Source organism: Ursus maritimus, unplaced genomic scaffold, assembly GCF_017311325.1.
Source record: "Ursus maritimus isolate PB19 unplaced genomic scaffold, ASM1731132v1 scaffold_18, whole genome shotgun sequence".
Classification (NCBI taxonomy): Eukaryota; Metazoa; Chordata; class Mammalia; order Carnivora; family Ursidae; genus Ursus; species Ursus maritimus.
The window spans coordinates 8,813,947-8,841,129 of record NW_024424230.1 but is presented as its reverse complement, the minus strand read 5'-3'; the positions used below and the strand labels follow the sequence as shown (position 1 = coordinate 8,841,129).

Sequence of the window (27,183 nt, the reverse complement as noted above, 5' to 3'; positions counted from 1 at the left end):
TCACATGGTATTCTCCCTGAATATTTGTTAGTCTCCAAATTTCCCCTTTCTATTAGGATCCACTCTACTCTAATATGACCTAATTTTAAGTAATTACATCTGCAATGACCCTATTTCCAATTAGGTCACATTCTGAGGTACTAGGGGTTAGGACTTCAACATGTGAATTTGGGGGGGACACATTTCAATCGATAACATAGTCCATGGTAGGGACCTTCCTTCTTTGTGACACTAAGGTAGGAAGTCACTGGAATGTTTTGAGCAGAAAAATGTCACGATCTGCCTTACATCATAAAAAAGATCCCTTTAGCTGCTCTTTAGAGAGTAGACTGCAGTCAGGCAGCGGTGTAAGCAGTGAAGCCTGGAGATGGAGATGTGGTGGCCTCAACCAGGCTGCTGACCTGTCCAGTGCTCTGAAGTCTGGCTTCTAAGTATATTTCAAAGGTATCACTAACAAAATTTCTCACAGATTAGATAAGAGGTGTTAAAGGAAAGAAGTCTCGGATTGATCCAGAATGTTTGGCCCAAGTAATTACAATGCTGATGTTACCATTTACTGAGATCAGGAAGACTTAGCATAAGCAGGTACTTAGTGGACGACCAGTACTTTGGATATGTTGTTTGGGTTGCTTACTAAAGACCCAAGTGGAGATGTTGAGTTGGACATAAAGTCTGGAGTTCAAGCTGGAGATACAAATTTGTGAGATGTCTACATGTAGATTTTTAAAATCAAGAAACTGAAGGAGGAATGATGTTGAGCACCTGTTAACAGGTTTATTGACCATTTGGCTATTCTTTTCTTAAAGTTCCTGATTCAGGTCATGTGTTCATTGTTTACATTGGGTTGTCTTTTCCTTATTGATTTAAAAGCATTCTTTATATATTCTGGACACAAATTCTTTGGTAGATATAAGTGTTGTGAATATCTCTTCCTTTTCACTCTCTTACTGGCATCTTTTCATAAACAGAAATGCTTAATTTTAACAAAATCCAATTGATTTTTTTATGTTTCTGTTATTTGTGTCCTCTTTGAGCATTTGTTCTCTACCAAAGGTCATGAAGATTTTCTACAAGAAAAATTTGTTCTATTTTTCTGTATCTTCTATATTTAGGCTTATGATCCATCTTGAATTAATTTTTGTGTATGGTGTTTAAGTAAGTAACAACATTTACTTTTTCCCATAGGGATAGCTGATTGATTCAGTACCATTTATTGAAATTCTTTTCCCCATAGAAATTTAGATAAGAATATCTAAATACATAGCAATTACTACTTCCTAGAAATATGATATCTTACCAGATAGCTAGCTAGATCATCACTTGGCAGTCAAGTGAGTTACATGGTCAGGAGACTCTAATTTATCTATTTTCCCCAAAATATGAAAGTGATCCTTAAATTAAATTAAGCTTGGAGGAAGGAATTTGCTTTTTGCAAGTTTAAAAGGTTATGCCAGTCATGTTTACTGTTGGCTCCAGGCAGGAGGTTCTCCTAGCAAAGGTGCACGCTCCCTTCTAGCTTTCTTATGCTGACTCTTTCTTGTAAGGACCTGAAGATGCACAGGGAGTAGCAACATGCCCTAATATCCTGACACTTTTCTACCAAGTCCCATAAAACTTCAGGCTTTGTATGCACATGCAGAACACCACTCAGAAGGGAATGGTGAACACGTCACTGCCTCCCTCCTCGCATCCCATTTTGACTCTGCTAACAAAATGAGTAATAAAAGTGAAGTCATGTTAGACCCTGATCCCAAAACCAGACAAAGACCCCATCAAAAAGGAGAATTACAGACCAATATCCCTGATGAACATAGATGCCAAAATACTCAACAAGATCCTAGCCAATAGGATCCAACAGTACATTACAAGGATTATTCACCATGACTAGGTGGGGTTTATTCCTGGGATACACGGTGGTTCAACATTCAGAAATCAATCAACGTGATAGAGCATGTTAATAAGAGAAAAGACAAGAACCATATGATCCTCTCAATTGATGCAGAAAAAGCATTTGATAAAATACAGCATCCTTTCCTGATTAAAACTTTTCAAAGTATAGGGATAGATGGAACATACCTCAATATCATAAAAGCCATCTATGAAAAGCCCACAGCGAATATCATTCTCAATGGTGAAAAACTGAGAGCTTTTCCCTTAAGATCAGAAACACAACAGGGATGCCCACTCTCACCATCATTGTTCAACATAGCACTAGAAGTCCTAGCCTCAGCAATCAGACAACAAAAAGAAATAAAAGGCATTCAAATTGGCAAAGAAGTCAAACTCTCTCTTTTCACAGATGACATGATACTTCATGTGGAAAACCCAAGACTCCACCCCCAAGTTACTAGAACTCATGCAGCAATTCAGCAACATGGCAGGACACAAAATCAATGCAATTATCAAATAATTCTACTGAGACCTCAACCTTAGTTTATCTCAAGGGTCTTTCAAACTATATACATCATATTGTAAATATAAAAAATTAAGTATCAATGACTTTTCTCCATAATATATCTTGAGGAATATCTAATAATTTCATAAATAATGGTGGATCTTTTTGGAAAAAAGAATCTCGTTATATCTTGCTAGGGGTTATTTGGCCCCTGTGAAAATTATGTTTCACACAGTAATATTTGAATGACTGTTTACAAGGACCCAGGTGGTGGGGGGGGACAACACATTACTTTGAAGGCTAGCAATTCAGAATTCAAGATTATACTATCAACAACTCAGAATAGATTGTATCAAGTGTGGTAATGTGGCCATGAGATGTTTACATAATAATCTTGGAAACTGAGCTACCTAATTAGTTTTTCATGAAAAATGTCAATTAACCTATGTCCAAATGTAAGGTGAATCTTTTACTCCTTTTAGAATTATCCCTTGTAAAAAAGTCACCTTCTACCTAACAAAAATCTTTCAGATCATGTCAGTCTTTCAATTCTTTTATTTAGAACAATCAAGCATTGTTTGGAGAAGACGTAGGATCTTAAAATCTCAGTTATGCCAATTCAGAATCTCATAAAGTTCCCTTGACGATCAGTTTAAAAATAAAAAGGAGACAGAAGACTTTAACATAGATTTATTAGTTACACAGATTATTTCTGTGGGTACAACCTCAAAATTGTAACTATTAATTGTATGAGTCATTAAAATCTAAGCGTTTACTGTCTTTTTGACTGGGTTCTTAGGGTTTGGAATAGAATTTCTAGGGATTAGCATCAAACACGTTGAGACACTGGGATATCATCCAACTGTGATGGAAGAAAACCAGTTACGTAAACAAATCCACAAGTGAACGTGATGAAGACAGTGATGCAGCCATGTGAAAAAGGTGAATGAGTAGAATATCCTGTTACTACAACATATGCTTCAGTTTCACTGGACTACTTCCTCCACCCAACTAAAATTTATTAAATTTAACATTAAAATTGGCCAATTATTATTTTTTTAAATTTTTTGTTGGAAAGAGAAGGAACTATTGTAAAACGACACAGAGGGTGGCTTTACTGCCTCCCAGCATCTGTGTCAGAAGGAAACAGGAACAAAGGGCTGTCCAGTTCATGTGTAAATCTTTTCAGTGTGGGTTCTCTGAAGTCCAGGGAAAGCCCATTCTATCTCTGGAGATTCCTTCTGGTGAGGTGCCTTTGCCTGCACTGCCTTCCACACCCCTCTTCTCTCCACCTGCAGGACTGGCACAGCTGCAGACACGCTGAGTAAACCCAATTCCTTCATCTATTTGAAGAGCTGTGCTCTGTACTGTCTGGGTCCCTTACCCAGAGTCCTAAAATCCTAAAGATCTAATAGGAAGGATTTTATGTTGAACAACAGATTATATGAAATGGGAATCGAAGGCAAACAGAAGAGTAGAAATCTTGGAACTGAGCATTTTAGGTGAAGACAGGTTATGGCCGTCCTTTACTACTGTATCCTCAGTAGGTACACAGGAGACATGTAAAAAACATTTGTTGAAAGAATAAATTGCAAGAAAACAATTGCCACTTTTTTACTAGTTGTTGAAAATCCCTTTTCAGTTTATAGGGAGATGGACTTAGAGGAAAGCTGGAGGGCTGAGGGCTGTTGTCAGGAAGGCTTGCAGGAAAATCAAATCATATTCAGTATCCATTAATATTCTAAATCTGTGTCCAAATGACATTGATATCCATATAAACTATTTACACACGCCAGTAATCCCACTGGATACTTGTATCCTCTTACGTGTATTTATTTTCACTGAAAGCACAAAACCCAAAGGATTTTTGGAGATGTTTGTTAACCTAAATATTTGCAATTATATTTAATTTCAATGTTAAAGAAATATCAACTCCTTTTCATGTCTATCCAAAATGTTAAAGCTTGAATTGCAAAAAAGTAGCCAAGCAAATTTAAACATATTTGTATTTCATATTCTTAAAGTCTTGGCTTTTTTCTGTGGTAAACGATATAAATTCTGAAAGGAGTAAGAAGAGAAATAAATTAGATACATACATGTTATAATTTCTGAGCTGTTTTCATGTGCCAGTCATGTTCTAAACAGGCCTCATGTGTAACTCATTTGATCTAATCTAGTGAGCTGGGAGGGTGAGCATCTGCCCTGGTTTGCACAGGGGGTGACGGAGCCAGGACTGGAATCCTGTCACTCTGACACCAGGGCCTCCACACTCACAACTTAGTTCAGCCTCTCAACAGGGACCCAGGAACCTGTCATCACCCACAGAATTCATGTAGTGGATGCATTTGGTCACTCTTATCAGGGAAGGTCCATTCTAACCAGTCTGTATAATTCCCATGATGGGTGGGTACAATTTTTTGGCTGTTACTCCTGTACCACAGCAATTCTCATTAAAAAATTGTGCTTATGGTCAGGGCCTGGGTGGCTCAGTCAGTTAAGCATCTGCCTTCCGCTCAGGTCATGATCCTGGGGTCCTGTGATCGAGCCCCACATTAGGTACCCTGCTCAGCCGGGAGTCTGCTTCTCCCTTTCCCTCTGCCCCTCCTCCTGCTTGTGTTCTCGCTCGCTCTTTAAAAAATGGTGTTCATGGTATAACACGAAAAATAAATTATTAAAAAAATAGTATTTGTACAAACTTTTTTTCATAATATACTCTCCCCATTTGATGCTATTTTAAAAAAGAATGTCTTGAGGCTTTAGATCCCCATTTCACTGACAGTGAAAAGGAGAGGAGGTTGTGCTGTGTCCAAGATCACAATGTCGCCGTTGATCACAGACTCAAGTCCAAGGATTCCAACTCCAAACCCTGCAATTAATGTTTAAAAGTAATCAGGTTTTACAAATACAAAATATATATAACCTATGAATCTCAGGTTCTTTATCTGTAAGGGCATTAGATAACAATCTGATCTTTCTCAAGTCTGTTTAAACTCATTATGTTTTTATAATGACAACTTACAGTTTAATAAAAGGAAAAATAATTTGTGGGAGATCAGTCTTAGCTGTCCTCTATGCCTGCACAAGGAACTATTAGTGTTGCAAACAGAATATAAATAGTAAAAATAATAAAACTATACATGTTTTCAATTGAAATTTATTTTAGAAAATCAAAGGTTTACAATTGGTTGCCTGAAGGCAAGACTTCATGAATTCAACAAGTTAGTAATACAGACTTTCAAAAACCTTTATAGATTTAGTCCAAAGTAGAAAATTATTTTTTGCCCACTCTTGGACTCAGACACATTCAGAAAAAATATATATTTATAAAAATAAAATGGCAAACTTAATCCCACCAATTAATTGATTGTCTTAATATCCCACCCTGGTTTATTTGAACAATATCTGCATAATAAGAACACCTAAGTAGTTTTCCCTGTCCTACTTCCATATCACATGAAGCAACAATGAAAATATGTAAATTGCTTTTTGGCAAACCCAAACCAAAAAAGCCCCTAAAGCAAAACTCAAGAAACATCAACAAAAATCCACTAAACAAAAATAATACAGTTGTTTTACTACTCACATAGTTTCTTTCAACCTCTAGACATTTGGCTCTTAATGCTGTTTCTAAGTCAGATACCGGGAAAGTACTAGGGGCAAGGAAGAAAGTAAAGATTCAGGTCTAATACACCTCAAACAAGTTTCAGGTAAAGTAGCTGGAGAAATATTAATGTGTATGATGAAGAAAACAAAAAGGACTGCAAGCTATAATGAGGTGCATAGCTTGATAAAAACATGTACTTTCTTTCTCTGAAATATAATTAAATATTGTCTGAGCACTAGATTCAGCAACAGCAAGCTATCTGGAATTCTGAATTTTATGATTTAGAAATAGAATTTTATTGCAAATGAAAGAAAAGGCAAAACTTCAACTTACTGAAGGATACTCTCATTAATATGTAGCCATAAGGTGACCCACCAGTGAATTAGGACATCTATATTCTACTACTAGATTCATTAAGAAATTAACTTTGGGAGTAGTTTTTCCTGAAATGAAAACAGCATTCCTAGTTAAGTGCTAATACCATATTAAAGGGAAAAGCATACTAGTGAACAAAAATTTTAAATTTGTTTTGTGAGAAGTCTAATAACATCCTAAAGTAGAAACAAATAAAGCAAAATTCAATGCGAAAAGAAAGAAAATTATTCACTTATAAACCATCTACACATTCTGTTTTCCTAACAGACACACTTTGGAAACACAAATAGAATATAGGGCAACACAGAGAGCTGTGAAAAAGGTAACAGACCTAAGGCATTAACTTATTGACAAGCAAATCTCAGAATACAAAGATAGCTGGACTTTTGTTTGTTGATACATACTGAGCTTTTACTTTTCTTCCTCTAATGAGGTCTTTCATTTATAAGTGATAACTGACAAGGCCAAAAATGTGCAGATGACGGACATCTGATAATGATAAACATGAACAAGAAAACCATGGCATTTTCTATAATTTTCTACTGTCCCTGGAGGAGACTAAGCTTTACTTTCCTTACTAGATTAGACTCAAGGGAGGCACTGTACTCACCTAAGCTTTTTTCACTGCTGCAAAACAAGCTTGACCACGGGAACATTAATATTTATCCTCCAAAAGAACCCCTCATTACTCTTTGGAGACGAATCTACTTGTTAAATTAATAGCGTTTAATTATGATATGCTAAAAGAGCACATGGATACAATAAAACAATTGCTAGTAACTTCTTAGTTCTTGGATACAAGCTTCAGTTTAGCTGTGATCAGCATGGCATCAGAAGTAACCAACAGCTGCCTTGAGGACAAAAGCCCTACACAACTTCAATATCAGGACCATGAGTTGCATATTTTTACAGTGATTAATCATTTTTCAGTGATTAATCAAAATCATTCTAATCATCACCCAATGTGCTCGCTTCAGCAGCACATATACTAATCATCACCCAAAATATGGTCATCTAGTAAAAATCCTAAACTTAGCTAAAAGGAAGGACGCAAAAATAACCTACAATAAACACACCATAATGTTGCTAAAAACAAGGCCAATTTTTATACATTACTGGGATAGAATTCCTATATTATATCATTATAGAAAGAAGATGGGAGGTCATTGGCTGAAATGGGAGTCAGAACTGAGAGGCTGGAGAAGGTAAGTGGCAGATCTCTTAATTACTGGATTATCATAAATTTTGTGGACAGGCTGATTATGTCACTCATTACTCATTATGAACATACACATGCCCATAATATTACATAACAGACATATGTCAAATTTTATATATGTATATGTAAATATATTGTGTGTGTGTGTACACATATATATACACACAGATACACGCATAAGTTACCATACCATAAACATAAAAAATATGATATATATTACTTTTTAAAAAGCAGCAGGAGCTTTTTCTCAAAGGAAATTTTTAGAAGAAATTCCAATATATAAAACAGAGACCCTCCCCTTTCTACAGTGACCACTGAGACACCTGCTAAAAGCATGTCCCAGGGCATGGTTTGAAATCAGTGTTCCAATCAAATCCATTATTTTCCAAAGATCAAACATAAGACTCTTTTTTTCCCCACTATATAGACCCATATGAAATTTTCATAATGTAACTGAGTATAAAGTTAAAAAGGAACATTTCCTTTCCTTTAAAAATAACTAAAAATAAAATTGCTATGCTATATAAAACCAAATTATTTTTAAGTCATAATCTTAATTTCATCCATGGAAAAAGTTGTTAGTTCTCCTTAAAGTGCCTAAATTTTAAAGACTTCATTTTCCCCATGTAAATCTTATCTAAAATATATGAGGAGAATGAATGGTAGGAGGTGAAGGTATTGTTTTTCTTTATCAAGCATGTATCTTCTACCTGATTGACCCATTTAAATATTCTGCCGAAGAATCTTAATTGTGTCACAGAATACTCAGATAGAGAAACATGCAAGAACTGATCTGCTATATAACATCTATAAGGTGAACTCTGATGGAGTGTCTTGATTTTTTTTTTAGGACAAACATTTCATCTCTTCGCTCCAAACATTTCCCCATTTATGAAGGACTACTTTAATCCATGCAAGTTGATATTAGCAAAATACAAATAACATATTCTCTTTTGTAAAGATCATGATTAAATGTCTAAGTTCAATAAATAGGTTCTTTAATAATTTGAAATCCTATCAAATATTCTACACTACCAAAGTTTCAATCTTTTTTCTTTTCTAATACATCTTTGGGTCCTTGCACTGTCGGCACTAGGGTGACTCCACTCCTTGGCTCCTGTTCTTTGCTTTCTTCTGTTGGTTCTTGGCTTTCAATTTCACTTTTGGATACTTCATATCGTTCTTCTATATAACCTCCATCGGTGTCAGCTGTGTAGATGCCATAGCACATGATACTGATGACCCCCAGTGGGAGGCCAAAGAGAAAGCAGCCCATAAGTGGAGAGCTCTTGAAGATAGACTGTGGGAAGAAAATCACAATTCAGTTCTCCTCCTATGTATTCTGGTATAAAATACATGAACGATTTTAGAACCACTGCAAATTTCTTCCTCTTGCTACCATTCAACTTGCTTTTAGTTCCAATGACTCAATGTCAGTATTTCTGCAGTAGCTACCATGTTGAAGACACCATAAGAGAGCGAAATTTTACGTGTGTGTGTGTGTGTGGAACCAGCTACCAGCAGCAGAAAAAGGCACCAAATACTTTATAACCTTTTCTAAAGACATTTATTTTCCTCACATTAACCACAAAGGTCTCTTTGGAGATGGCACCTATGTGCCCAACAGCGTCGGCGTTGTAGCCCTGACTCCAGGAACCTGCTCACTGAGAAGGCTGGTCACTTACCATAAAGAAGGCGCATCCACATTCCTCTTCACATGACCTCTTACATAGTTTTTACTTCCTGGTTAGTAGTAAAGCCACATTAACTTAATTTCCCTCAGTTTATACACGATCTCCTTAGTTCTCAGAAAAGTAAAAGCAGTTTTACTGCATAGGTTTTGCAACCCTACTCTGCTCTGTGGCTTACGGCTGTAACATGAGAGCTACGTAGGCACGTTCAGAGGACGGCAAGGTCACTTTGGATTGAGGTAATGGAAGAAGGCTTCCCGGAATAAAGGTATTTTGATGCAGAAATTTAAGTGTGAGTAAGAATGAGGCAGTGTGAGCACTAGCAACAAGCACCAGGGAAGCTTCGGCAGAATTCAGAAAATAATGGGACCATCTGAGATGCAGAGTATTCGCACGTGGGTCACTGGAAAAGGGAAGGAAAGTGACCCAAATGGACTATTTTAGTCATATTCATTGTCTGGCGGTACGCAGAATGGATGGGAGATGGGGCAAGAGGAAGTGAGGAAACCATGTGGAAGTTAGAGCAGCAGCGGGACACAGGGTCGTAAGGGCCGATTTTGAGGATTTCTACTTTGACGACTGCTTCTGGCCTTAATGAAGACACCCATGGAGTAAGTAGCTCAAGAAGAGAACCAGAACTAAGTTTAAGGCTCCAACAAATCTAGGAATGCCTCTGCTGTCAAGCTGACCGAGAGCTGAAGCAGATTCAGATCCAGTGACTGAAAAGGGCAAAAGGAGAAGAGACTCTGAAAAACACTTTTAAGTCATGTCACTGAGGTAACGGATTCTGAACTCCAGTTAACTCACCAATCACACAGATATGAGTAATCAGAGAAACTTAATTCCCACCTGAAGAATGTATTTTCTTAATGTAAATATGGACTAGTTCTTATCTTTTAAATTAAAGATGCATTTTTACCTAATCCTTTGAAATTTCACCTCCATTAGACATAAAACAACTATACACCCACATATTCTCAATTATCAATGACACTAAGCAAACTGTCACAACTCACCACAACAGTAGATTTGGCATCAAATACTATTCTTTTCAATCTCTGCAAAATGCTATCACCTCCTTGGGCCTTAAGTTTAACAGGAAAAAAAGCAAAAAAAAAAAAAAAAAAAAAAAAAAAATCAAATTGTTATTTAAGTACCATGACTTCATTTTTCTGTTATATAATCTTACCACTGCAGGTCAAGGGTTGACTCCAGGAGATGACAAAAAGTGCCTGAAAGAGCCATGCAGTACATATTTACTGTTTTTCTGTCTCACCTGCTTTCTCATGTGAACACACTCGGATTCTCTTGTGAGGAATTCAGTCCCCCTTCATACTCCAAGCAGCCCGGCTGAGGCTGACCCAGCCGTCCAGGCCTGCCTAATTTCAGAGTTCAGCTGAGCCTGTTAAACTCAAGTTGCTGCAGGATATCTTTGCTACTGTGTAGGGAGAGTCTCCCTAAGAATGAAGCCCCACCCCCCCCCACAACCACCCCTACCCCACCCAAAAGTGCTGAAAGGCAGAGAGAAAAATTCCTGATGAAAATCTATCAAATCCCTGCATTTGGCCGTCCCTGAAGTCTGGCTCATTGCCTGAATTTCCAAACTATGTGAGGCTCTCTTTGTTGCCGAACAGTTTGAACATGGTTTCACTAACTTACACATAGAAGAGTTCTCCCTCAGAGAGGTGAGTTTCATTTCAGTAAGTATTACTTTCACAAATATGAGATTCCTACTAAGCAATTGTTTCCAACAAAGAAATGCTTGTTATTCTGTGAGCCAACTTTCAAATAAAGTTTGTAAAAGCTGAAACAAAACTCTCACAAAATAGTAACTTAACTTCATAAAAGCCTAGAAGTCTCATATCTTTTCTACTTTATTCTAGTCTGTTGAAGTAAGAAGCATGCTGGTCACAATGTGATGTAACTTCATGGCCCCGTAATGTGGATCGCAACCCACAGTCTGAATTACACTGCAGTAAGATGGGAAGTTAAGACTATCCCTTCATTATTTCTTTTTTTAAAATTTAAATTCAATTAGCCAATACATAGTACATCATTAATTTTTGATGTAGTGTTCACTAATTCAATAGTTGTGTATAACACCCAGTGCTCATCACATCATGTGCCATCCTTAATACCCATTACCCGGTCACCACATCCCCCCATCTACCTCCCTTTCCGCAACCTTCAGTTTGTTTCCTGGAGTCAAGAGCATCTCATGGTTTGTCTCCCTCTCCAGTTTCTTCCCATTCAGTTTTCCCTCCCTTCCTGTATGGTCCTCTGTGCTATTTCTTATATTCCACATATGAGTTAAACCATATGATAATTGTCTTTCTCTGCTTGGTTTATTTCACTAACATAATACCTTCCAGTTCCATCCATGTTGATGTAAATGGTAGGTATTCATCCTTTCTCCATTCATTATTTCTGAGAAATATTTTATATGATTGGATTTGAAACTCTCCACTGAGGCTCCGATTCTCAGTACATTTCCTTATCTCTTAAGAAACAGTGGTTTTACTCACAGGTTTTCTTAGAAAAGCAATCTGAATAACTTAATCCAATTAGACTCTTGAACCCAGAAACGTTAAGGGCCAGGAAGGTTCACTACTGGGATAGCTGGGCACACTGCAGACCTCTCAGCATCCAAGCCCAACTCCAAACGGCAATGACACCTCCCACTCACTGTGACAACCAAAAATGTCTTCCAAATAACCCTGAAAGAGACATTTCCACCCATGAGCAGCCTCTTCCATAGAAGAACCTTCTATGTCTCTGAGAATGTGGCTCCGTGATGTGAGAGAAGCAAGGTGGGGAGGACTGCCCCTCACCCCAGGTGATGACTCTTCCTTTCAGAATCAGAGGAAAAGAAGAAAGCTTGTTTCTCCTCGACCTCCTCCCATTGTCCCTTTGAAATGGAAGTGAACGACTCACCTCTACTGTGCCATCCAAGATGTTATTAATGAACTGCACCATGTCCTCGGCATTCTTAATCTGTCTGTCTAGTAAGAAGTACTGTTGGTTTGAAGTATTCAGTACAACCACAGTTGGGACTTTCAGTTCACTGAAAACAAAAAAACAAAGAAATCAAAATACACATTAAACACAGAGATAACAAATATTCTGAAATTCGTTTATATTATATCTAAGTAACTATAATCACAAAAGGAGGAAGCCTTATTAATAGCTCTGCCTCCCCATGCCTACACGAAGAAAACTTCAAATTGTGCATCAGTTTAAAAAATAGCTAAATTAAGATTATATGAAAAACATTTTAGGGCACCTGGGTGGCTCAGTCAGTTAAGCATCTGACTCTTGATTTCAGCTCAGGTCATGATCTCTGGGTCGTGAGATCGAGCCCCGTATTGGGCACCACACTCAGAGGGGAGACGCCTAGAGATTCTCTCCCTCTGCCCCTCCTCCACCCTCCCTCCCACTTGCTCTCTCTTAAAAAAAAAAAAAAAGGGCGGGAAAGAAAACATTCCTTTTTTTTTTTTTTTTAAAGATTTTATTTATTTATGTGACAGACAGCCAGCGAGAGAGGGAACACAGCAGGGGAGTGGGAGAGGAAGAAGCAGGCTCCCAGTGGAGGAGCCCGATGTGGGTCTCGATCCCCGAACGCCGGGATCACGCCCTGAGTCGAAGGCAGACGCTTAACGACTGCGCTACCTAGGTGCCCCGAAAGAAAACATTCTAATATATAATATCAGACAGCTGAGTATTTATGATTAAACTAAAAATTATTATGTATGAAGTACCAATTTCTGGGCAATCTTATTCCTTGCCATCCAAATCCCACCAGTGTTGGGCACACACAACTCAGTTAAGTGGCACTGAGGAAACAAGATAGGAAAGAGCAGGGTCTCTGGAGTTACACTGCTTATGTTCAAGCCTGGGGCTTTCCCATAATTCGGTTTTTAAGCCTCATGTTTTCCATGTATAAATGAATAAAAGGTGAGTAGTGGGAGGGTACCTATTTTGTTGTAAAAATTATGTGAGAAAACTCAAGTTATATATTCAGCACAGTACCTTGTGTTCAATGAGTACTACTGCAAGTTTTCTGAGCTCCCGCTATCCCACCACATATTCCGCCGCATCCTTAGGAAGCGCGTCACTGATTCGCAGACATCAGTTTGCAGACAGAAAACGTGACTAATAGGTGTCATTTAATTGAAATAATTAATTTTTTTCCTTTCAAGGATAGGTTTTGGCATGATCATAAAAGGAAGGAAGGTGCTTAATTCTGTATGTCACCTGCACAGGGGTTTATGGTTATTGGTATGTCTACAGGAAAATACTCTGCCAAAGTACAAAACTCTGCAGCAGAAGCAGTTCACACCACTGTATGATCACCACACAAGTAATGGAGTCCAGTAGAGTGCTTTCTTGCTCCTAATTCTCTACCCTCCCCACGCAACACCCTTTTCCCAGCTAGGCAACACATGCTCATGTGACTCCGGATGCTGGGCTCAGCCGTGTGACTTGGCCAAGGGGAAGGTTAACAGACGTGACTCAAGCAGAGGCTTGAAATGTGTGTGCATGGCTAGGCTTGCCTTCCTGTGTTTCTGTGATTGCTACACGATGACTCCCCAGGGAAATATCCTTCCAGGGTCAGGACATGCAAGCCTGCGCAGACCTGAATCTCAGTGGCAGTTTGGAGCCACATCTATCTGTGCCCAGTCAGCGTCAGCCAAGCCCAGGTGAGTGAGAATATATATTACAGCTTGAATTCACTGAGTATCAGGGTAGTTGATTATCCAGTATTATTATTAGGCAACAGTTAGCTGACTATATAATTTAAAAAAAAAAATCTTAGCTTCGCTCTTGTTCATAAAAATACAAAAGACAACTTTTTGATTTACGGCAGTTTAGTTACTAGTTATAATAATGCATAAGTAGCAAAAAAAATTCTATTTTAACAGAATGGATCAGAACTTGGCCTGCCTATAAAAATACATATTATAAAAAAAGTTGAATACACAGTGGAACTAGAAACTATCTGTTGTAAAATAATTCAATTTGAATAATGATGGAAACGGAAAGTATCATTTTATCCTATTCCCTATTATATTTACAAAAACCCAAAACAAAACAATTGAACAGATTTAGGCTCTGCCAGTACCCTATTTATTTTGAGACAATGTAAAAAACATAGTGCAGCTGTGTAACGATCTTACATAATATCATGTATTTGCCCTAAGTTCATACTTTAGGAATTAAACCTATTAAATTCCACTAATTTCTCTGACAATATTAATGTCACGGAAGAGCTTTGGAGTGAGAGAGATCTGGATTTGAGAACTGGATCTCTGAAACTTACTTGTTGGGCATCCTTTGGCATATTATTTAACTTCCTTGAGTTTCTTCTAAGAAATTTCAATTTCCTCATCTATATAAAATGGAAATAATAGTACTTACACCTTACTGAGTTATTGTAAAAATTAAAAAATACCTATTGACCACTCAATCCAGTGTCAGTCACAGAATTAAGTGCTCAATGAGGACTTTGTATTATTATCACATAACCATCATCATGTGCTTTCTCTTCTTTCGAAAAAGAAAAAAAAAAGCAAAATATGAATAAAAAACAAACAAAACAACACAACAAGGTGTTGGTGGTAGAGATTATTGTTTTTCTCGGACCACAGCTATAGTTCAAAATTTCTGCTGTCTCACAACTCACAAAACAATCATACTCATGAAAGAATATCCATCCATCTGTACATATTCTGAATATGATCCTGGATCAAGGAATTGTTTATTGGACCCAAAGTGCTTTAGCCTCTTGCCAACAGTGACTGCTGGCTTGCCTTAAAGGACATAAGAAATGGTTCTACCGAAGTCCCTACTATATATACTGTAAAAATCCTATTAAAAATATATTTCTACTACAGAGTGTCCCCTTTTGTGAGATTTATACCGTAACGATTTCTCTTAGGTTTCTACAAGGTTTGCCATACTCTTTATAACAAACAGTTATTTTTATAGGCATTCTTCTTCTGGGTAACTTCTCTTCACTACTGCCTACTCTGGCAAACATTTTCTGAACCCTTCCACCTTTGTGTGCAATGGGGTGTGGGTGGGAGCCTGTATGTTTCCAGAACCCTCTACTACAAAGACCTTTTCATACAGTTTTGCAATTACTATGTTGTCTTACACAGCAGAATACAAGCATCTAAGACAGGGACTCTACTCATTTTCTGTATCAACAATACCAAACACAGTGTGTGACATACAGTAAATACTGTATGTATACTAAATGTGTACTGCATAGAGTAGGTTCTTATTCGAAATTAATTTAGTATAAGTATGATAAATGTTTTCTAATAACAACTTTTTGAAGTAACAAATCAGATTTTTATGTCATAAACATAACTGATGGAATTATTTTAAAACTGTGTATTTTCCCTACCCTATAAAGTTATTTTTACTCTGTTAAAATAAATTCTTCTAGTATAGCAGTTAATTCTTGAATGTATAAAGTTCCTACTTAAATTATATTTACACACTGAAACTGAACTTAAGGTAAGCTGTGTGTTAAACAGAAACTATAAAATTTATAAGTTTTGACTGCTGTTTTCTTTCCAAAATATATGGAATTTAGAGATAAATTTTTAACATGGAACTGAGAGATACATTTTTTAATATAAAGCAATATTAAAGTTCAGTGAGTTTCAAATTTAGATTTAAAAGCCAAAGTAAGATATTTGATGGGAGAATATCTGCATCAGCATAGATGAAAAGTTCACTTCTTTCCCTCAGCTAAGTAATGCTTTTAAAAGTGTCTCAGAAACAGACATTTAAAAATTGACAGAATTAACAGCAAAATAATTTAATCATTTAGAACTTTACTTACTCCATCAGCAAGGTATTTATATAGTCATTTCCATCCATATGGCCAAACTGAAAATCCCTAACCAACAACAATAACCAAAAGAAAAAAAGAGAGCACTATTAATAGATACAAAACAAGGTAAATATGTACCAAGAACTGAACTTGAGGGCTTGGTAAGCATGTGAACACTGTAAACATTTAACATACAAATCACATAAAATAAATGTAGAAAAGGGTATAATTCTACTGGCTTCTGAGATATAAATACATATGAGTAAAATTAATTAAATTCTAAGATATTTCTACTCTCTATATATTTAAAATGCAGGACAATATAAGCATTTCTAACTAAAATATGTTTAAGAAAAATGACTGATTTTGTTTACAAAAGGACTAATAAGAAGGTGCTTATACTATGTAACAGGAGAAATATAGATATATATCACTGATAAATCATTAGCGGACTCAGAATAAAAAGGGAATAATTAAATAATATAACAAATTTATAGACTGTCTCTTATAGCAGCAACAAACAGAATGATTTGGCACAAAGCACCAAGATTACTTATTTTTTATATTTAGTTATTCTCCGAGTTCTCTGATGTTATAATCATCATCTGTCTGTATCTAACTTGTGATTGCTCATTTAACTTTATCTCGAATGCATAAGTACTTGTCTATGTTTCCTTACAACAAATGTATCCAAATCCCATCAAGAAGCAAGTATGATCCAAGTCATAAAGTTTTTTATTTTACTTGTATGACAACAGCAAGTCCAAACAATTCACACTGAAATGCAACATACTATAATTCACTTCAGTATCTTGATTCACCTTTGAAAGCATAAAACAGTACCACTTTTGCTTTACTATATTACAAAATCTAATTAAACAAAGATAAAGGACTGTTCCTGAAGCAAGCACCTACCTGTGGAACTGGTCTCTGTAATCTCTCGCAACTTCCTGAATAACTGATTTTAATCTGTGAAAGAATACATGAATATTTTATCTCTTCACTTCAAAAATACATTATCATTTTTCAATTATAATATCTGCCTTATCTAATACTGAGAGAAAAGTAAGATACTATATCAAGTTTATCTGAAGCCATGTACATACAGTCTGAATTAGATGGTATGTGAAGCTTAAAACTATTTCAAGACACTATACCTGGTATGTTCAATTGATGTATTTTTCTCATCAATAACTGCAATAGCCACAAGCTTTCCTGAAATTAAGAATGACATATCTAAATTCAATAGCCCTCATTACACAGACTTTTCAGTTATTATTGTAGCTGTGAATCGGATATTAGTAAATAGTTTCTAGAATTTAATTCCAATTATCCTACATGTTATGCACAGCAGAATGAATCAATGAATTAGTCCACTGGAAATGAGAGGTCCCCTCCCACCTTCCATCCCCCAAATGTAAATAACAGTAAATATTTAACAATTTATATACTCAAATTGTACTGTTTTCACAGTACCCACAAACTGACTAAAATGAGTACTTTGTCAAAATCTAAGACATTAAGAAATAAATTTTTTATTAATAAAAAAAACTTATTATTAATTCTGTGGCTCTAAAAGAATGACATATAACAAGAGAAGGATTTTTACATGCTATTCCCTTCAGTGCCATGGGTCACATCACTACTTGCCAGTAATAATACACAAAACAAAACAAGACTGACACAAATATACTTAACCCTAAACACAACATAAATGACATTCATCTCTAACATCCTCTAGCAGACAGCATGACATAATAACCAGGGTACTGGTATTGAAGTCAGAAGACCAGATGCTGCAACTCAGCGTGTGTATTCTGTTCTAGGCCAGGGGAACACCTGTGAAGCACCACCACTGATTAGCTGTGGGAAAGACCCGGAGAGTGATGAACACAGAGACAGCTCTGAAGCAGTGGGAAGCACAGTCGAGTAGGGAAAACAACAGAAACATACAAAAATCATCTACAACACAGAAAAAAATGTATGGTTAACAATGAGAAGAGCTCTGAAGGAAAGGAACAGGGTGTTTATGAAAGAGTCCTACAGAGTAAACTTAAGTAGTTTGAGGGGATCAGTGAAAGATTTTCTGAGGAAGCAACGTTTGGTCCGAGTCTGATGGATAAACATGAAATAACTATACATTTCCAGGTATAAAGGTGCATTGGTGCAAGGTGCACGGCCTTTCTAAGAAACCGAGAAGTCAGTGTGGCTGGAGAAGGGAGAGTGAGGAAAGACCAGAGTGAGAGGAGACGGAGAATGAGGCGGGGCCAGAAGACACAGGGACGCCATGCCCAGGACTTCCGAGAAAGACAAGAAATGTCTGAAACCACCGAGAGCCAGGATCTCTGTGCTTGTGCGGTGGGTGGCCAGGTGGGACAGTGAGCAGGAGCAGAGCCACAGCAGTACAACCAAACAAGGACAATTATGTTGGATAGAAAAAAGGAACATTCCACAGCCAACTTCTTTCCAAATTCATCCGGGAAAGGAAACTATCTGAGTAGAGGCAGACCTGCCTATTTTAATGACCTCAAGGTCATGCTGTCTCCTATGATTACTGAACTGAAAGCAAAACTACTATATTCCTACACTGTTCCCCTTTTCCCTTCACATGGGTCTGAAAGAATCCAAAAGTAAACCCACAATCTTTGACAGTATCCACATCAACTTCCAATACGGAGCTAACACACGCCTCCCTCAGTAAGGATAAGCAAAGACAGAAATGTCACTAGACACACAACATGAATAAGCAGGCTCAGGAGCAGAACAAGTATCCTAAAAGTTTGAAAATAACAGCAGAACCTACTGGTTCTAATTTGTATTCAATAGCTTCAAAAGCAGGAAACCATGAAGAGGAAAATCTATGCACACTACTTCCCATATAAAAAATTGAACCTTGAGTAAAATTTTTCCGTTCTTTAAATCTAAAACTATATTTCCATCCCACTTATCACGAAGTTGTGAATGAAAACAAACGTGGCAGTAATATCCATGATTTATTTCTCATTTGTAATTCATTATAAATTTACAAAACACTTCCTCCTAAAACTTACGTGGTTAGCTTCTTATAATCTTGGTAGTTTACATCTACTTGAGACCCTCCAGTCAGCTTCTTATAGCTTTCACTTTTGGATCTATAAATGTATTTACCTTGCTTGTCATTTTCAATCTTGCGACTTTAAGGAACCATGACAGTGTGGTGCCCGTATTTTCATCACAAGTAAACACAGGCCTCAAAGGTTGTGATGAGTTATATTCCAACTTCTATTACAAAACAGCTCCTAATATTGGTTATTTTTTTCATTTCCTTATTATCCAGGCTCTGTTTTTCCTGTCACTATCAGTTCTAACTAGTAAACCTTTTCTAACTTATCTTTGTTCCCCATACAAATGTTTGTTCTTTGTTAATATTAGTCTATATTCTCATGAAGAAGAACTAGCATTCAGGTCTTAAAAAGAAAGGAGATTATGAAAGAGACCTTAAAATTCATTTCCTACAGAATCAGATTTAAGAAATCAATTAAGGAAAATTCTGCAGCGTGATGGAGAGTTGCTTATACGCTTGTTACCAGTGTCTCCAAGTTCATACAAGAGGAAGCCATCCACAGTAAGGTAGTTCTGAAACCTCTCCCTGTTGATCCAAGATGACAGATCACCATCCTCGTACTCTTTAAAAATAAAACAAAGCTAATAAGTTATATGCAAATAAGAGTTTAAAATGTTTATAATGTTCTAATCTAGCAATATGTATAAAATGCTTTGACACAGAATCATAATCTTAAGTTCACAAATTTCATTTTTAGGAATCTATTTTAAGCAAACAATGAGATGTACAAAAGTATAAATGGACAGAGCAATTCTTCACTATAGCATCATTAAAAAAGCAAAAGATAAATAAATAAAGGAAATAAGTAAAATACCCTAAAAAGGAAATAATTTAAATAATTATGGTGCATATTGAGGAAGACCATTTGTAGGTTTTTTAAAAATTAAGTGGTAAAGCAGGTTGTAAAACATTATTACAGTATGACTGTAACTTTGTAAAACAAAGAATGAAAAAAACCTGACAGAATGATTAAATGAAGGCATACACTCCTACTAAATGGTTATCCTGGGTTGATGGTTATCCTTGAATGATGGCAGTATAAGTAACTTTTTATTATAATTTCTTGCTGTTTTCTATTTCATGACATTTCTACCTCAGTTTACAACCCTTTCTCGTATGTAAAACACAGCATACATATAAAGCCATAGTATTTTCGCCTTTTTCCAACATCAAATAATTTCCTTGCTAAGCAAAAAGAAAACATTTGTAATATCAAGAGAAATATTATGTCCCGATTAGATATATAATTCTGAAGTAACTGTGGACAATTACTGTAACTGCACGAAAAGAAGCTGATTTTTGTAAAAGCCTACCAATGTTTGGTTGAAGACTGGATTTTAATGATTTCTTGAAAGATGTGCTTTTTCTATCACTTGCATTGCTAAACAAAACATTTCAAGTTATCAAACCTATAAAATTAGTGACATAATGCAAATCTGAAAGTATTTATGGATTCAGACTTACAAATTAGAAAAATAAACATAGAACTAGGAGTTGAGTACTGGGGCCACAATCTCCACTCCAGGTCCAAAGCTAATGTTTTAAGATTATACAAAGTGATTTTTTTGAAACTCGGTAGAAAATGAACCATCCTCCTGAGCCCCTATCCCAAAGCTTCTAAACTTATTGACAACAATTAAGTATTAGACTAAGCATTCGAGGTAAACTCTCTGTGTTACCTAAAGCCTTCAGACAGGTTCTACATACCAACTGCTGTGCGTTAGAAAACGACGGCCTCTCCAATAGCTAAAGATACTTACCCTGTTCCTCCTGGCCACTCATGGGAGGCCACATGTGAAACATGGAGAGAAGAGGAGGGGTACTTTCTTAGCCATGATTAAAGAACAGATTTAGATCCGAACAGGTATGATCAGGCTTGTTCCAAAAATAAACAAAATGGCTCCCTGAAGTGTTAAACTCATATTAGAACTAGAACAAGAGATCGGAAGGCTGACACTTGATTATACTATTAACTATTTTAACTTAGGGGGGAAAAACCCTCTTTAATCCTATTTCTTCATTTGTAAAATAGTAAGAATACTGATCTCAGAAGCATTGTTGTAATGATCAAATAAGACAATATAAGTGCTTATCATTCAAGGAGGGCAGTAATCAAAGAGCAAATGGATAGAATTGGTGCAGATATGCCTTATTTTCCTTCTCGTATTTTCATACATGCAAGTTCCTCTTAACTTCCTTTTCAAGCCCAATATCTAATACAATAAGTATCCAGTGAGCAAATGAATGAGCAACTGAATGAACTTGTGATTTCATTATATATCTATCCCCTTCTCTAACACTCGTAGTTATCTCTTTCATAATCTCAGGATAGTAATCTATCTGCCTTACTATCTACCCTCACAGATTATGGAGAGGATAAAATGAAAACATCAAGTGAAGTCCATAATTAGTACCTGCTGCATAAAATATAACAAATGGTAGTTGTTATACTATAGCAAAAAATAAAATTCAGTCCTCATATTTATTTAAAAATAATGAAGATAGGAGATTTTAGAAATGCTTCACCTTCATGATTGTTAAAATAATTAAAATGTTCATTTTACTAAAAAAAATCAGAATATTCCTTTTATCCAATATTCTATTCATTTGGATTATTTAAGCAAATGAAAGCTTACAGCTCTCAAGTAGTCCTAGTTTCTTTTCTGTTATAAAATAACATTCTGGGGCGCCTGGGTGGCATAGCGGTTAAGCATCTGCCTTCGGCTCAGGGCGTGATCCCGGCGTTATGGGATCGAGCCCCACATCAGGCTCCTCCGCTATGAGCCTGCTTCTTCCTATCCCACTTCCCCTGCTTGTGTTCCCTCTCTCACTGGCTGTCTCTATCTCTGTCAAATAAATAAATAAAAATCTTTAAAAAAAAATAAAAAATAAATAAAATAACATTCTAGAATATTTCTGCAATGAATACAATGTTCCTTATCTGCGCTCTACAACATGGCAACAGAAAGCCACACAAGGGCACTGAGTGTTTCAAGTGTAGCTAGTGGAAAGAAACTGAAGCTTCTACTTTATTAAACTGTAATTTAGAAAGTTTCAAAGAATAGTATTAGGCATGACTTTGCATTCACTTTTGCTTTTGAGTGGCTGTGTGGTATCTGACAGATGTTGAGTTTCACTGTTTACTTTGAAATTTAAAATTTCTCCTGGAGCCACTGTGACTTTGCTGTACCGGACTGAGGTACCTCATTGCACAGTGTGGGAATGGTGGGAGTAGGTATCTGACAAGGCCAAGGAATTATTGTGAATTTCATTAAGTGTTATAACAGCATGTAGTTATTCTATTTTTTAAAAAAGGACATTTTGCAATGAAGCACACAGTGATGAAAAACCTCTGGGATTTGCTTTAAAATATTTCAACGAAGAAAACAAATTGTTGAAGCAAATGTGTTAAGATCTTGGTTAACTGTCTAACCTGGGTGATGGGTATATATATAGGATTTTACTATTCTAGCATTCTCTTTATTATGATTTATGTTTGTATAATGAAAGTATTTTAAAAAACAGACCAAGTATTTACTTCAATGAAGAAATGCTGCACAACAGGTGAGCGGTTACTTCTGTCAGGGAGGCAGAGATGGAGCTATGGAAGAATACATCCTCCAGGGGCTTCACCACTACTGAAGGGGTTTTATTTCTTCACCTTTTTGTGAGTCTGAAATGTTAGATCTTCTTTTTATACAAATAATTTTGAATGTTTTAAAATAATGTACAGAAATGCATAGAGTTCATGTCTCAAAAGGCCAATGACTTGACCAAAAAAAAAAAAAAAATCATTATAGGCAGAACCCAGAAAGCACGCTAGATGAGAAAACTAAAGTTGAAGAGTAAGAAAAATCTGTCAGTCATTCAACTAATGGGAAATGTAAGCAGCAGTTGCATCTACCAAATCTTTCATCAATGCCTGCGTCGTATAATAGCCACAGCATTTTAATTTTAACATGTTTTATATGGTTAAAATGTTGGAACTTACCATCATAAACAAAGTAAGTTTCATCTTTGAAAACAAGCACAGCAGGCATCTCCTTCAGTGTCACATACTGCAAAAATCAGATGTGTAAATAACTTTTACCATTAAAAAAATTTTTAATTGGTAGCTATGATTTCAAAAGTATTGAAAGATACTAGAAAAAAACCACAACAATAAAAGTGTTACAAACAGTTAAAAGGAGCACGATCAATCCCAAGGTCATCCAAGGACAGGTTTATCTCTATATGTCCCCTGGCACAGTTCCCTTTGCTACTGAGAAAACCGTGATTATTCTTAGAGCTGATAAGAGACCAAAGACATCCCAGGAAGTATAGGACGAGACACACTCTGAGGTATGGAGTGGCGGCTAAGGTAACAATCAGGACTGGTAGGTTCAAGTCCATCCCCACCGTTCCCCAGCCGTGTGACATGGAAGACCATTGCTGTCCTAGGGAGTTGGCTTCGTCCTCTGTAAATCAGGGACACCGAGTCCCCACCTCACTGCAGAGTCAGGAAAGTTAGATCTAATAACATATGTGAGAGCAGGTTTAAAATGTAAACTGGCTTTATAAATGGGAACTTACAATGGCAACTAACAATAAGAAATTATTTCCGATGGTACTTGCTTCTTATACCTGTGCTATAATTATTTCAAAATACTAAAATTATAGTAATCAGTATCCCCATGGGTGAGCCACACAGAACTATTACGTGATGTGATAATACTGAAAACTAACAACAAATAATCATTAGATAACTAATAAAATAAAAATAACCGTAACAATAAAATAGAAATATAGAGAAGGAGGAAGGCATATCCTCGGGTAATATGGAATGATCTCTTACACAACTACTAAAAAATGGTACAGCACCATGAAAATAACTATTTGAAGGGCAGCGGTAAAGCTCTTAGGTAAGGCTCTATCCTCAAGTACGCCTCTGTTCACCTGCTCTTGGCAAGTCATCCACAAAGGTGCTCTGCAAGTATTTTACAGCATCCAGTGACCCTCTCTTTCAAGGATACCCCTGAGTTGGCCATGCTGTAACATTACTATATAGATAGAACCTTGAAGACATTGATTTCCACATATTCTGAATCCCTCCTCCTCTTCCCTTGTGTTCCTTTAAGTTCATCTTATATTACAATTATTTGTCTACAGGCCATTTTTCTCCATTCACCTTTAAGTATCCTAAGGTCAGAAATTGCCTTAATTAATCTTTATGTCCCCTTAATATACTTACTAGGGTTTTCATAAATACTAGCTGTAAAGCCAAGGAAGGTTTGCATGACCAAACATTAAAATTCAAAATATGGGGGGGGGATACAAAATCACGGGCTTTGTCGTTATTTAAGAATTCTCTATGGGAGTAAACATCCTCATATTACTCTGAAAGAACACAGATTCCCCTAGCCAACTTTTGTAGCCATTACACAGACAAAAAAGAGATGAAAAATACTGATATTTGCAGGAATAATTAAGGAATGTCTGAGGAAACTAGTTGAGAGGCCAATAACAATAAAAACAATACATAGTAACCAGAAGAATGCCCTCATAGCAGATACTGTTTGTGCCCACCCACACAGATGTTCTAGGTGCAGAGCAGCCATCCCACACTCATGTCCCCACTATCACAATGCTCCTTTACTTTTTCATCGCAGTTATATCCCTTTTACATATCTGTTTACTGAAGATGACTATCTCAGGCTGAGGACCCAAAAGATGTCACCTGCAACACTAAAACTTAGTACACTTTCTCTACCCATGAGAACGTAGGCTCCACCCTCTCAGGACTCTTATGATCTTGCTTGTCATCAACTATCCAGAACTTCACACAGTGCAGCACATGATCAGATAAGCAGCAGCTGTGAATTGATATATATATAAATACATTAATCACTCTATTACTTATAAACCAACTTCACGGTTTGAGCTATCACTTCTTACTACTGCTATTATTTTAAAGAGAAAAAAGCATCAATGTAATAAACATAGTCTCTAAATGCTATGAATCCAGTGGTATTTGCTTATTAACAATCTAGTACTGTAGTAAAGAGTTAACATGTTTACTGTTTCTACACAAATGAGAGTAAATAAATCTAATAAATAAAATCAAGTAATAATTTAAAAAATGAAATTAAGTCATTAAATCCATTTTTAAACATTACCTCAGGAACCACCTCTTCTGAGGCAGAGAAGAAGTATGTATATACAATTAATTCTGAAGCAGCATCTATGTATTTCTCCTGTGAAGATACAAACACAGAAGAGGTGATTTAAATATTAAGATCAGAATTCATTCCTCATTAACCATTCAGAGCAGGTAGTATCATCCCCAGCAGCATCATTCCAATTTGATGCCGTAAGTATTTTTACATGAAAAGATGATGGAATATAAGCAACATATGTAATAAATTGTTTCTAAAGCAAAAAGGCCACTGTAACTCAATGTTTTCATACTCCTCTAAATAAAATTACATATAATATAAGCTCAATTTGTATTTCTTAATTTACTTGGATAGTGACAGGAGAGATCTGTGCATGTATGCACACATATAAACACGCACACACACAATGATCTTCAAAAAGTTTACATTCAAACTGCACTACATAGTCTCAAAGAGCCAAAAATGCTAAAAAGGAACACAAAATCAGAATAACCAGGTCAGTAACAGGAAATACCAAGGCAAGCAACATCTTTTTATTCATTTCTGTTTCGGGAAGGCAAACATAATACAGGGCATGTAAGAAAGTGTTTCATTAGAAAAATACTTAGATTGAAGTAAAATAATTCCAATAAGAGTGAAATAATTTTGAGTTTTGGGTCAAGTTTTGGCTATACAGAAAATTAAATTACAATTCATCTGTATTTGTGAATTTTAAAAATAAAACCATTTGATACCTTCAAAGGTGACTCTCCACCTATGTAAACAAAAAATACACGATGTCTCTTTTGCACATGTTCAAACATTTGCTGACTCGGAAGTGGCCGAATTAGAGCCCTGTTTGAAAACAAAACAAACAGAAAACAAACTTGCATTTGAACTAAAGACAGTACGTAATTTATGTCTAAAGTTACAAAGCTTTAATGTTGTATTAACTGCATTTTAAGTAATCACCCAATCCACATAAATCTAATAAAACTTTAGCCCATGACCACTAGTGTACTCACATAATGAAAACAAAGTACCCACAATTTAATCTATCAATTTAAAAAATAAGTTTTATTTTTTTGAATTTTTTATTATGTTATGTTAGTCACCACTCTATCAATTTAAAAAATAAGTTTTATTTTTTAGAATTTTTTATTATGTTAGTCACCATACAGTAAATCATTATTTTTTGATGTAGTGTTCCATGATTCATTGTTTGCGTATAACACCCAGTGCTCCATGCAATACGTGCCCTCCTTAATACCCATCACCAGCCTATCCCATTCACCCACCCCCCCTCCCCTCTGAAGCCCTCAGTTTGTTTCTCAGAGTCCATAGTCTCTCATGGTTCATTCCCCTTCTGTTTAAAATATATCCCTTTAGAGAGTACCATCTTAGCCAATATTCTGACAGTCAAGAACAGAACTATAATCCATTTAGAGCCCTCAGCTAAAAACAAAAGGATCCACATGAGAATTTTTTTTTCCTTTCATAAGGTCATTCACATTAACATACTGTGAAATCCTATCCCAGGAAATTATAATACTATGCTAAGAAGATTTATGTCTATTTAAAGGCTAGTTTTAAAATACCCTATAGAGGTTAAAATCTAAATGTTTCATAAGTATGTTATTCTTTTCAGAAAAAATAAAATGGAAAGCGAGAGTCATAATAGTACCTAAGAACCTCATAAAAAGAAAACAAAACTCTACAAAGACTTATACTATGCAAGCATATTTCAAAGCCAAATACAGTGAGAAATAAATTACATCAAAGGTTATTATAACACAAATCACTTGCAAATGTTAC

At 36.1% G+C, this 27,183-nt stretch overlaps 1 protein-coding gene across 1 annotated transcript in view; it reads right to left on the bottom strand.

The window, feature by feature from the left end:
* Window positions 1–5,533: 5,533 nt before the first annotated feature.
* Window positions 5,534–27,183, bottom strand: part of TMX3 (thioredoxin related transmembrane protein 3) — a 42,872-nt gene continuing 21,222 nt past the window's right edge. The window contains exons 7-16 of the mRNA XM_008685878.2: window positions 26,124–26,223; window positions 25,390–25,467; window positions 23,226–23,292; window positions 19,698–19,796; window positions 17,289–17,346; window positions 17,047–17,100; window positions 16,141–16,197; window positions 12,219–12,348; window positions 10,301–10,369; window positions 5,534–8,893 (exon numbers count right to left, since the gene is read on the bottom strand). Coding sequence (XP_008684100.2) covers window positions 8,636–8,893; window positions 10,301–10,369; window positions 12,219–12,348; window positions 16,141–16,197; window positions 17,047–17,100; window positions 17,289–17,346; window positions 19,698–19,796; window positions 23,226–23,292; window positions 25,390–25,467; window positions 26,124–26,223 — 970 coding nt within the window. The 3' untranslated portion in view covers window positions 5,534–8,635. The remainder of the gene's footprint in view (window positions 8,894–10,300; window positions 10,370–12,218; window positions 12,349–16,140; window positions 16,198–17,046; window positions 17,101–17,288; window positions 17,347–19,697; window positions 19,797–23,225; window positions 23,293–25,389; window positions 25,468–26,123; window positions 26,224–27,183) is intronic.